Source organism: Cololabis saira, chromosome 17, assembly GCF_033807715.1.
Source record: "Cololabis saira isolate AMF1-May2022 chromosome 17, fColSai1.1, whole genome shotgun sequence".
Lineage (NCBI taxonomy): Eukaryota > Metazoa > Chordata > Actinopteri > Beloniformes > Belonidae > Cololabis > Cololabis saira.
In genome coordinates, this window is record NC_084603.1 from 36154836 (window position 1) to 36168449 (window position 13614).

General features: G+C 41.1%; 1 protein-coding gene across 1 annotated transcript in view; it reads left to right on the forward strand.

Annotated features, from left to right (window-relative positions):
- The first annotated feature begins 7511 nt into the window (after nucleotides 1-7511).
- LOC133463574 (regulating synaptic membrane exocytosis protein 1-like) overlaps nucleotides 7512-13614 on the forward strand; it is a 71821-nt gene continuing 65718 nt past the window's right edge. Inside the window, exon 1 of the mRNA XM_061745168.1 lies at nucleotides 7512-7929. Coding sequence (XP_061601152.1) covers nucleotides 7787-7929 — 143 coding nt within the window. The 5' untranslated portion in view covers nucleotides 7512-7786. The remainder of the gene's footprint in view (nucleotides 7930-13614) is intronic.

Sequence of the window (13614 nt, forward strand, 5' to 3'; positions counted from 1 at the left end):
GATGACGCTTTCAAAATAAAACTACACATTACAATTAATTTCAAAATTGAACCGTCATTATAGTCATAAACTATCTACTGTATTCATGGAAATAACCAGAGTAGCCAAAATTGTACTCAAGTAAAAGTACTGTTACTTCAGAATAATATGACTCAAGTAGAAGTAAAAAGTAGTCATCCAAATAATGACGTGAGTAAAAGTAAAAAAGTACTTGGTGAAAAAACTACTCAAGTACTGAGTAACTGTTGAGTAACGTCTGATTTATTTTTTTAACACAACCATTCAAACAGAGAAAAGTACAAAATAGTCATCTTCAGGCAAATTAAATCAATAAAATAATTAAATAAATTAAAATGAATAAAAAAAAAATGCTTAAATTAAAATAATCTTAAAGTAAACTCAAGTACTTTAATAAATAATAAAATAATAACAGAATAAAAAAATAAATGAAGCACAAGTAGCAAAAAATGTCAAGACTTTGTACTTTTCTTTTTTAACCAGGCAGAACTAGAACAAACATGAACTCATAGAAACTCTGTGTGTGTTTCAGTCTGTGTAAATGTGACAAAACATGCAAAAACAAACATTTTTCCCAAAGAATCACCCAGTGATGTCATGAGATTGACGCGTACGTGGATAAAAGGGATAAAAGAAAAGTAACAGCTTAACGTAGCCTAATGTAGCGGAGTAAGAGGAACAGTTTCTCCTTCACAAATCTACTCAAGTAAAAGTAAAAGTACAGTGATTCAAAACTACTCCTAAAAGTACAACATTTGCCAAAACTTACTCAAGTAAATGTAACGGAGTAAATGTAACTCGTTACTACCCACCTCTGGAAATAACCACATCCAAAAGGTAGTAGAAGAATAAAGAATAATACAAATATAAAATACGTCCACTGTAATTAAACTGTCACAGTCCATAGTAATTTAAAATACATAAACTAAACTTGAATATTTACAGTATTTATAAAAGCTAAACTTGAATATATAGTATATATATATAGTATATAAACAGGTGAGGAAGTACCCAGTCAGCCCAGTATTCTTCTATTCACTTAAACTGTTATTTTCTAAAGAAGTACATTAACTTTGTCTCCACCACACATTCTCAACAGGATTGAGATCAAGGCCACTCTGTTTGATTCTGTTGTACTTCCAAATTTTTCGAACAAATACAGACGTTTGTTTTGGGTCATTTTCTTGTTCATACGCGACAGATCAACGACATAAAGCTAAAATCATTTTTCAACATTATTTCTCAGAATATTAACATAACTCTTTTTTTCATGATCCCATGAATCCAAACACAGTTCTTTGACCCTTTAAGAAATATGTCATGTAATGTAAATATGATCATGTAAATTTGGGATTCATTTGATTTGCTGGTGCATGGAGTGGGGAATTTCTCCTTAAACCATGATCTCCAAGACCTATGCGGGGCAGATTCCTCACAACAGTCTTCACAAAACCCCAAGGGCCTGATTTACTAAGATCCTAAATAAAGAGTACTAAATTGCGTGTGCACTGAAAAAGTTTGCGAGTGCTGTTGTTGTGTGTTTTGCGGGTGATCAACTAAGAATGCTTGCTAACAGGTGCAAACCGCAGTATTTAAATGAGGTGTTGCGTCTTACGGTTTGCGCCATGGAGAATCTGGATGGAAAGCAGATAGTCGCAAGCGCAAAATGAAATTTGACGAGTTGGAGTTAGAGATATTAGTGGAAGAGGCAAATAAACACATTCATGAACTACAGCAAAGAAATTTAAACATTACCAAAAAAAACGCAATATGCGAGAAAATCTGCGATAGAATAAATTCAGTTGGTAAGACAAAAAGAACGGCATATGAGGTTAAAAGAAGGTGGCAAGATATAAGGCGAAGAACTAAAGAAAAAGTGGCCTTTAATAAAACTTGTGCAACCATTTTAAAAATAGCATGCAGCAGAATAAAGACTCTCTCTCTGCGTATTCTTTGATTTTGGCGATGTCGCCTCCTTGCCACAATAACAGCAGCCATCGGTGCGTAATGCTGGGCAGATTAGCACCTTCCTTTCCAACGTATTAAATACAGACGCAATCACAATCCCCGCAATAACTTTCAGGCTTGGTAAATCTCATTGCAGGTGGTAAATGAACCTATTTGCATCTTCCCCTCCCAGTACTTAGCGCTTTCTGGCGGGTACGCCCCATATTGATTATTCATCAGGGCAAAAGTACTAAATGAACAGCGTGTGCTATTTTGCTCATTTGAGAGGAGCAGTCCTCTTTGCAAGCTGTTAGTAGATCAGCTTGCACATTGGTTTGCGGGTGATGTCAAGTTTGCACACGTTTTTACGCACGCAAACCTTTAGTAAATCAGGCCCCAAGTCCATAAGGATTCTTAATAGGACTAGCTGTTAATATCCCTAAAATATATCAGCACACTAACTCCTAGCGGACATGTCGGTGGGGTGGAGTTTGGACAGGATCGCAGGGCACCACCAAATCTACACGTCATCAGTTGTGTGCCTTGTCTTCATCAGGTGTTTCGGCCTCTTAACACAATACACCCTCTTCCAAGGTTGGCCCGCCACAGACTGATCAGACCTGGGTGTGTGTCATATGGTGGCACCCCGTGGTCATCAAACAGCCCACATTGCATCCCTCCGTTTCAGCCACAGCCAGTGACTGCTCCGTTCGGCTGCTTTGGCAAGTTCTTTTATTGCCTGTCCTCTGATCCCAACTTCCTTCAGGAGCCGTGTGGTGGACCTGGCTACAAAGCCTCGGCAGCCCACCTCCAATGGCCACACCTTTACAACATAAAATAACATACACTTCATAACACCCAAGGTCAAGGGTAAATATTTGAATGTGAATATTCCCTGCTGGAGAGAATGTGGAGCAGTAAGCCCAGATCATGCTCACGTATTTTGGAAATGTGATAAGGTACAACTGTTTTGGAAGATGGTACATAAAACTCTGCAAGAGGTGTTAAGGTATGAGATCCCTATGTGCAGTAAGGTACTCTATTTGTGTAATTTTACAGACGAAAGTGTGCATGCAGGGGATAGATACCTAGTAAAAATATTGTTAATAGCGGGTAAAAAAGCTATCACAAGGAAATGGGGTAGAGTGGACTCTCCGAATCAGGAACAATGGATGGAGATAATAGAGGAAATCTATGTAATGGAAAAACTGACACATCGTTTAAGACTGCAAGAAACGCAGCTGGAGGACAAATGGCTGAAGTGGACATCTTTCAAGACCTGGTACAGCGACAAAGACTGATGAAGGATCACCAGATACAGAGGACGAAACAGGAAACCAACAAATGACCATGTAGGAATGCTACTCCCAACAGGACTTTAATTTGTCTTTTGTTTTTTTTTTGTTTTATTGTGTGGCTGTTTGGTTTTTGTATTGTGCAAAATGTGAAAAATCAATAAAAAACAAAGTTTAAAAAAAAAAATAACATACACTTGTTACAGACACAGTAAAACTCTTGTAAATAACGAGCCGTTCTGACATAGATACATCCCTTATCATGGATTTGAGAGGAGTTTCTGAAGTAACTCATGAAGTCCTCTCAGTGAGATTGAAATGCTGATTGATACGATGTGGTTACACGGAAAAAATCAGTTTAGGGATAATAATTTGGACCATCAACTTCATTTACATTTTTATTTTACCTTCAAATGTAAAATAAACTGAGACCGTAACAGTGAGAACATTTACTGAACATACAGCCATAGATTTAATCATAAGTATATTACAGTAAATGATCATAGTGAGCTTTACTGTAAAGGGGGAGTGCTAACTTTGGCACATGACTGTTGCAACAATGTTCATTTTCTAACCCGTTTAGCATATCGGAAAGCACTTTATTTACAAAATGCCATCTCTTTCTATAAATAGATCTTGAAGCAAATTTGCTTCCAAATTTAGATTACTGTAACAAAATCTCTCGTGTTGTGTAATTTTCTTCTTCTTTTTCTTTTTTTGGGCTCAAATGTTCTATTTTTAGAATGTTGGACTGCATCTAAATGTTGCGGAAACCTTCAGGAAGCCACACATGATATAATTGAAATGTTGCAGTCTGACATATTGCAAATGTCACCCGATAGTATGGGGTAAGTATGAGGAAGAAACGTGTGTGTGTGTGTGTGTGTGTGTGTGGGTTGCTGAAAAGATGGATAGAGTGAGAGAATAAAGGAGAGCAGCAGAGAGAGAGAGAGGGAACAGGGGGTATGTACGTCATCCTCACATGTGATGATTGGTGGGAGACACGGGGAGGGAGGGGAGAGCCAACACTCTCACTGCATAGGGTTTCAGACGGGAAATGGTTCCACAGTTGCATTCATAACATTCTTGTTATGTCATCATGTTGATCAGCATCTTTGTACAGTCCTACTGACAGACAAAACTAAATACATTCATACAAATATGATGGATTTCTTTGTCTTACCACTAAAATCTATATTATTCATTTATTTATGGTCATTTCTAATGACTGTGCGTGTGTGTGCGTGCGTGCATGCGTGCGTGCGTGCGTGCGTGCGTGCGTGTGTGTGTGTGTGTGTGTGTGTGTGTGTATTTGAGAAGAACGATATGAAATGGCCATATAAAAGCTCCAGAATATTGTAGATAACAATGAAAAAATGTTTTTACAACAAATCTTTCTCCTTGAATGAAACAGAACAGAAAGAAGACTAAGCTTATTTTATCTGTCCCTTTTTCCTAAGAAATCAAATTTCAATTCATGTAATAATAGAAAAAACAAAAGACAAATTACGCAATTAAAAAAAAAACACTTTCCAATAAACTTAATTTAAAAAACCCCCCACAAAAAACACACACAAAAAAAAAACCACAACAAAGTTATAAAATAACACAAAATAGCTTTAATAATATGGTGTAAATAAGTGAATTTATATAAATATTTATATGGGCATCTGTGTACAAATATATAGAAATATTCAACTACGTGTATGTATGTATAGGTAAGTGTGTGAGTATAATTATAGTATAGTTAGTTATTAGCAAATACTTGTTAATAAATGATTAGTGAATGGGGGTAGGATTAAATAAGTTTACACTTCTTCCTAGTCCTTTTTTGCAAATGTAAATTAAGATATTAAGTTTTAAAAGATGAAATTCTTTGTTTTTTTTGTTTGTTTTCTTATGTTTTCTTATCTTCTCTTCTGTGTGCCGTATTTGTGCTACAATACGGGACTTCCTACACAAGGGACATGCCAGGAACTCTGATCTGCAGTATTTTGATTTACTGACAGTCAAAGTAAGACGTGAACACAGGACTGATGAAAATATAAAGCTGATATAAAGAAAACCAGCTCTGTTTGGAAAATGGTTTATGATTCCTGCTTTCCCCTTCAACCACTGGCTTTTCTAGATCCGACCCCCTTTTGTGTTTTCTTAGTCAGAAGACAGATGAGGAGGAGGTTAATGGAAACACACGAGCTTGAGACAAGAAGCAGAAGCAAAGTTACGCTAACCCCTTCACAACCTTACATAACTAAATGAGAAAACAGAAAAAAACCTAGTGGAACAGACTCACGTGATGTCAAAACCAGATCACACAGAATGCAAATAAGCTCATAAAAATGAGTCCCTCAAGTTTTGGTCGATTGTCCTTCCATTTACTGTAATATTACAGAATATCGGACAGCTTTTTCTTCAAAATAGTTTAGAGCCATGTTTCTGGCAGAATATATGAATATGTCCAGCTTAATTGTTTTATTGATTTTGTGCCATTATAGTCCTAATATACCTGGAAGCACAGGAAATTAAATCACTTTTTTCTCTGCCAGATGAGCTCAACTCTCTGTTCTGTCTGCATCTTTTTCCATTCACAAAACATGTTATAAATGAACACATGAACATCGGGTGTTTTCTATTATAGTAATACACGAAAATAGATACTTAAACAAATCTTGTTTAAAATCTAAGCTCAGTATTCTAAATAAGTGTTTAGTTTCAGAACTTACAGTGAACGTACAAGCCCAAGGAAGAGTTTGTCCCACTTAAATTCAATGTCCTCCCCAAATATAATAATAAATAAATAAATACTCTAAATAATCCATCAGTTTAATCATCTAGTTTTGGATGTTTTAAATTGAACGACAAAATAAGGAAAGGGGTGTATTTCAAAACTATGAATTGGGCCCTGACCGGTAAGCAGTGGCGCCACCAGGGGGTGGCCAGGGGTGGCCACGGCACCCCTACAAATTTGCTGGCCACCCCACTTGCCTCAATAAAAAAAACAAAAAAAACACTTGCCGGTCACATAGATTCTATCGTCAGTTATGCGTTTCATCCCAAATCATTTGGGCAAAATGCATTGCAGTAGTTGTCTCTTTAAGTATTTCTGAACCTAATAATCAAATATAGGGTTATGTATGTATATACAAAAAAAAGAAAAAAAAATCAAAAATATTTAAAAAATGCATATATATAATAAATAATAAAATAAATATATGATATATTAAAATATATATGATATTAAGAAAACTCAAATATCCTATCTCAAAAAATTTGAATAAAATTTGAATATTCTGGGAATCTTAATCTTAAACTGTAAGCCATAATCAGCAATATTAAAATAATGAAAGGCTTGCAATATTTCAGTTGATTTGTAACGAATCCAGAATGTATGCCATGTTTGTTTTTTTAATTGCATTACAGAAAATAAAGAACTTTATCACAATATTCTAATTTTCTGAGACAGTCCTGTATGCCTTTTGTTTTGACCAACATGGTATTAACCATTAATATATATGCAGACAAGTTAGAAAGTAAAAAAAAAAAAGTATTTCTGAGCCTGTATACTACAACAGATAAAATAAATAAATAAAGTCCTGTAATGATGGCTTTTAGTTTTGGTGTCCACCCCAAGAGTTGAAGTGGCCCCATCTGGCCCCCCCTATGAAACCGCTTGGGCCGCCCCTGCCCGGTAAGCACCGCTGTTCTGATGTGAACATGGTTCCAGGAATCACTCACACCCTTGAAGAACCTCTTATTTCCTGTGTGTGTCGGGAGCGCGCATCCTCCTCGGCGCGCGGAGCCCCCCATTCTCAAATGAGGGAGCTGCGCGCTCCCGCGGCACACGAGAAGTGCGCGCGCCTGCTCGGATGCGGTCCCATTGACGGAGCTCCGTCTCCCTGACAGCAGCATCAGCACCAGCACCAGCACCAGCGGCGGCGGCGCTGCGCCGGGGACAACGCGAAGTTACCGCCTCGCCCCGCAGCCATCCCCGCCGAGCCGAGACCCCCGGCCGCATCCAGGGAGCCCCCCCTTCCCTACCCCCACCCCCCCGTCCCCATCCTCCTTCTCCTCCATCTCCTCCTCCTCCTCCTCCCCATCCTCCTCCTCCTCCTCCAGCCTCCTCTCCCGTGCGCCATCAGCATCAGGACCAGAGCGCCGCGGACATGCAGGGCTCCCCGTGAAACGGAGGCGGTGGAGGGGAGAGGCGGGCGGGTGGGCGGCGGGAGGGGGGTGGGGGGAGAAGAAGAGGAGAACCGCGGAGCAGCGAGACGGAGGAGGAGAGGCTGAGTGCAGGGGACAGGCATCCAGGATCTCCCCCGATCCAGTCCTACGCCGCGGCCGCCGCCGGTGCGCCGCCACCGTCGCCATGGGAACCCCGCGATCATCGCTCCTGCTTTCACCGGGGGCCATGTCGTGATCCGTGGGCACCGCCAGCGGGTTTTCTCTCTCCGTGATCCGAGGCGGAGGAGGAGGAGGAGGAGGGAGAGGAGGAGAGGAGGAGAGGAAGGTGGTGGCGGCACGGGAAGATGTTCGCCTCGGCGGGCCCTCGGGGCGCCCCGGCCATCCCGGAGCCGGACCTCAGCCATCTGACGGAGGACGAGAGGAAGATCATCATGGCTGTGCTGGCTCGCCAGAAAGAGGAGGAAGCCAAGGAGGAGGCCATGTTAAAGTAAGGGAGGGAAAAGAGACGGATACATAGACTGTGCACAGTGAGTGTGTGAGATGTGTGTGTGTGTGTGAGAGAGAGAGAGAGAGAGAGAGGCCTGATTCCATTCTGAAGAAGTCCATGCTCCCTTAGACATGTCATGTGGATGAGCCGCTCATCAAAACCTCTTACTTTCCTAAACTTGGCCTCACTGAGCCCAGAATGCATTCATGTGTGTGTGCGTTTGCGTGTGCAGATCCAGATGAAGTCAACACACGCTGTTACATCCTCCACACTGTGACTCAGAGAGGCCCGTGCAGGTCTGAGCGGGAGGACGCATACATGGAGGGTTCAAATCCAGTTCACAGATCCTCACCGAAGGGCCAGGTGCCTAACTTCCTCCGGAGGGAGATACACGGGAAGGAAGTGGGAGGGTGAAGGGGTGTGTCACCACAGATCAACCCTGATACTACACAGATGCAAAACAAGAGCCGCGTTTCCCTCACCTTTACTTTGCTTCAGTAACTATCTCTATCCCATGTCCGCACAAGTCAAGGTGCAAGCATTTGCGCCTTTTTCTGAATGTTTCACCGATAGATGCTGCGGGAAATTGCAGAAGCCATGGCGTTGGGAAAGTAAAAGTAAAACCCTCCCTGTTGGCTTTATCTGTGCAGCATCCGTCTCAACAGCTGCTGTTCTCAGCTCTGGGGTGCGGTTGAGCCTTTCCCAGCCTTATGCACTGTATGTAGGCCAGTGCTCTTGCAACAGACATCACACGGGCTGTTATAGAAACATGGGCCTGTAGCAGGAGAGGGAAAGGTGCCAGTGTAGTCTTACTGTGAATGAGGAGCGACTTCTTCCCTCCACCTCCTCTGTAGCGCCTTCAGTGTATCAGGAAAGTCTCTGGATGTATCGTCCCTGACTGTGATCGGTACTGAGGTGTACACACATCCACCTTCCTTCTCCTCCAGGAATCAGAAAAATGCATCAAGTTGAAACAATGCCTTGCTCACGTTTTCTGCATTGGAGGCTGCATGCACAGACGAGCAGATAGTAAGATAGAACGACCCACCTAAGCGAGGCGCTCCTCAGGCTCTACGTCCCTGTTCTATTTTAAGCCCTCTGTGTGGACTGATGGCCCAGCACTGGAACGGAAGATCGATTCATTGCATCTAAAGAAGGAAATGTCCAATTTATAGCTCCGGCTCTAAGTGGCTATGCATCATTTTAAGTAATGTATTAAAGAGGAATGGATTCGGTCATGTCATAATGTAGCAGCTGCGAATGAGGCAAGCCGTCAGCACATACGTGTCCGACCGTATATATATTGCCTTCTGCAGCGTTTCCCTTCCCTTCTGCTTAGATGGTCGTTATCATGGTAAAGCCTCGTGTGTATATGGGATCGCATTTGGGTCTACATTGAAAAGATGGTTGACTAATACATGCATGCTAAGTGTGCTAGGAGTAGGGTAGTGTGGGTTGTAATGCAGAGCAGTACTTATGAGCTGTTAAGATGTACTAACATCAGTTTCCTGGCTCTCAAAGCATTCAAACCTCGTAACACTGGTACGTCAGCCTGTATCCCTGATTCTGCATCCCTGAGATGAAAATAGCACAGTAATATGACAAAGCATCAGTGATCAACGACCGGTGCTCTCATTGTATCAGGAGCCAGAAAAAGTGTGAATTTTAGCGGCGGTTTAGCAGGTAGGATGGCCTTTCTCAGCGAAACAAAAAACTCGGTAGTCAGTATTCATCCCAAACTGTGATCTCTTATTTTCAGTCCATAGAGCACACAGCTCACCTGAAAGCCAGAGCAGCGGCACACACACAAACTCATCCACAGTGTACAGTCTGCAAAGTCTCAATGAACACATCCAGAAACATGGCGGGAAGTTTATGTAAGAGAACGTATCTGCTACAGTATGTGTTGGTGTGTGCTCGGTGTGGCCTGCATGTCCCCCTAGGAATACATCTGCTGTCCCAGCTTATTAATATGCAGGATATGCATATGTGAAATGTACACAATTAAGATGTCAGTATGTGAACACTGTTTCCCACATGCTTTTGCCGTGCTACTAGGATTTGTATGGCATTGGTATCAGCACACAAGGGCATTACCAGCAGTAAATATAAACACATCAAAAGCTTAACATTAAGTACATCAGCTCTTTGAGTGGAACAGATTGTTACAATTGTTGATTTTAAGACCCAAACAGGGGCAGCACGGTGGCTTAGTGGTTAGCACTGTTGCCTCACAGCAAGAAGGTTCCCGGTTCGACTCCCAGGCCCAGCATGGACTTTCTGTGTGGAGTTTGCATGTTCTCCCCGTGCTTGTGTGGGTTCCCTCCGGTTACTCCGGTTTCCTCCCACAGTCCAAAAACATGCGTCCTAGGTTAATTGATGATTCTAAATTGCCCGTAGGTGTGAGTGTGAGTATGTCTGGTTGTGTGTTTACAGGACTGTCTCAGAAAATAAGAATATTGTGATAAAGTTCTTTATTTTCTGTAATGCAATTAAAAAAACAAAAATGTCATACATTCTGGATTCATTACAAATCAACTGAGATATTGCGAGCCTTTTATTATTTTAATATGGCTGATTATGGTTTACAGTTTAAGATTAAGATTCCCAGAATATTCTAATTTTTTGAGATAGGATATTTGAGTTTTCTTAAGCTGTAAGCCATGATCAGCAATATTAAAATAATAAAAGGCTTGCAATATTTAAGTTGATTTGTAATTAATCCAGAATGTATGACATTTTTGCATTACAGAAAATAAACGACTTTATCACAATATTCTAATTTTCTGAGACAGTCCTGTATATGTGTCCCTGTGATGGACTGGTGACCTGTCCAGGGTGTAACCCCTGCCTCTCACCTGTAATAGCTGGGATAGGCTATTACAGGTGATTGGAAGCGCAGTGGTTAATTACAAACATGTAACCCTAACACCACGGCTCATCCTTTGTGAGGCCTGCTTGCTGTAAAAGTGGGAGTTGCGTCAACTCTCTGATAAATGCATAGAAGTTTGCAGAAGTAAGATCTCGGTATGTGTACAAACACACAACACTGTTCCCATATACCAGCAGTACATAGAAATACTCGGCAACAAGTAAAATATGAACAAAAGTACTTTGAGAGGTTCCATTACTATTTTTTCTCTTTCTGTTACCGGGCTTTGAGTATCTTTCTTCTTTACTTTTTTTTTCTTTATTTCTTTATTTCATTTATTAAAAGAAAAACAAAACAGTTCAATATAATTACAACAAATCTCTTTCCTTGAATGAAAGGGAACAGAAAGCAGACTACGCTTATTTTATCTTTCCCTTTTTCCTAAGAAATCAAATTTAAATTTATGTAATAATAAAAAAAACAAAAACAAATTACGCAATTTAAAAAAAAAACCCAACACAAACAAACAAAAAACAAAACCAAAACTACAACAAAGTTATAAAATAACACAAAATAGCTGTCGTCAAACACAGATAGTCGTATTCTTTTTTGATTCAAAGAAAAAAAATATGACAATGGTGCTAAAAAGAGAGATAGAAAAAAAGAAAACCCACCTAACTTAACAATTATGATATTTCTTCACCAAAATGGCTTTTCTTATTCTTTTAAATGTAATGTTTGATTTGCATTCTTTGACTTCTGTATCCAGATTGTTTCATAAACTGATACCTTTTACGGAAACACAAAGTTCCATTAATTTCGTCCTGAATTTTAGTTTTTTTTTTTAAAGATCTCTGGTCCTTTTAAGTTATACTTATTTTCTCTTTTTTCAAATTTTTTCTGCATATTGATTGGCAATATGTATATAGGCTGATACATACCAGACAGATGTCATTGGCTGGACCTGAATACTTAGTTATCTGGATATTTGTTAGTTGGGAGGACATGGCTTTTATTTTTGCATTCGCAGCCAGCGCTCTCACTCACCGGTGGCCACGGAGATTGTCTACTTCGGTTTGTTTTAGTTGTTAAAGAAAATGCTGAAGACCTGAGCTGCGTGATGTTCTCTTAAGTGATCCTCTCATTCCCAGGCGTTTGGTGCTCCACTGGTTTGGTGTTGTCACGCTCGTCTCACGTTACCCACACTCCTCTGGTCAAGCTTGAGTAGATCACACGGGTTCAGTGTTGCGTCTGTGAAGGCTTGTTTGGGCACGCGTGTGTGGGCGGTACTTGTTTCTGTGCGTCGTGATGCGGAAGTTCCTGAGCCTGTGAGGTGGTAATTGGACCATGTCAGAGATCCGACTGTTCGTCATAAAGCTTCACTTCTTTGAGCTTACATGACATATGGCGCTTTTCCACTAGTACCTACTCAGCTCGACTCGACTCGACTCGCCTCGGTTTTGCGCTTTTCCACTAGGGGTCTAACGTGTCGAGTAGATACTTTTCTGTAACTATTCTGCTGAGGTTCTAAGCAGCTGAGTCGGCTGTATCTGACATCATCACACTACAGGCCACCGATTGGTCGGGGGGTTGGAGTCAGACGTCTGAGTCAGGAGGAGGAAATCAGAGAAAGAGACTGTGACGGCTTCTTGTTCATTTTATTCAACAGGCAATGGCAGAAAAAGTCTGTTTGGTGATCCAACTCTGAGGTGCAGATGTTCATAAACCTGGTGCTGAGGAGAGAATTAAAAAGGGATCTAGACGGGCGATAAGGAACGACCAGATCTACCAAGAGCTCTGTCTCTTCATAGCTGCTCACGGCTCCAGCTGACTTTTCAGCAGCACTGAGACAAACTAAAAAAAAAAAAGCGTCGCCGCTTGAAGCTTCTCTCACTCTCACTCACTTGATATCGAACACAAATCACAGACCCAACAGCACATCTATCATCGCTTCCAAGTTCTACATCACAGCATCTTCACTCCAACCTCCTACTTCTGCTCCAGGTGCTGAATTGTTATGGAAAAAAAACCAGGCCGAGTTGAGTAGAGCCGAGTCCCCTACAGTTTGGAGAGAGCCGTTTCAGAAATGAACATCTTACCCCGTCAGCAGTGTTAAGTCAAGTGTTAGCATAATGCTGATGCTGGATAGCTAGCTCTGATCAGCGACTCAAAGCACGATGTTGCAGGGCAGTATTTCTGGCTTTTAGAGCTTTCGCAGGTCCCGATACCCTTATTTCTGTTGTGATTGGTGAGCACTTCGGATGTTGGTATTGGAACTTCATTAGTCCCTTGAGTGGAACTGATTGTAATTTGGCAACATGAGGCCCACCAGTCAGGTTTATAGGGTCATCATTGGCGGGGACTGGAAGATAAGTAACCCGAGTTAATTACAAACAATCCAACTTTGACAGCCCAGCTTATCATATTGTAAACCAAGCTGATCAGCTTCTGTCAAAATCTATCAGGAATTGTAAACTGACAGAGACCCTCTTTTGAACTGACGCCGTGTTTCACTTTTCGTAACGCGTCACGAGTTACACACTCAGCCCTTTTGAATGGAAACCTGCATATTTGGCAAAGACATCAACGAATCTGAACTGAAAGAGAAAATAGTTTAATTTGATTTTATTAAAACATTAAACTTGTTAAAACAGTAGCCCTTGGAAAGTCGTTTTAAAAAGAAAGCTGGTGGTCTTTAACAGTTTAAGCCAAAGATGTGGAGCTGCCTTGTTCACCAGCACACGATTGCTTAGACAGCCTGCACGGGATCTTTTGCTGTTTCCAAAGTGCCAGAAATGTCTGATAGAGGGGTC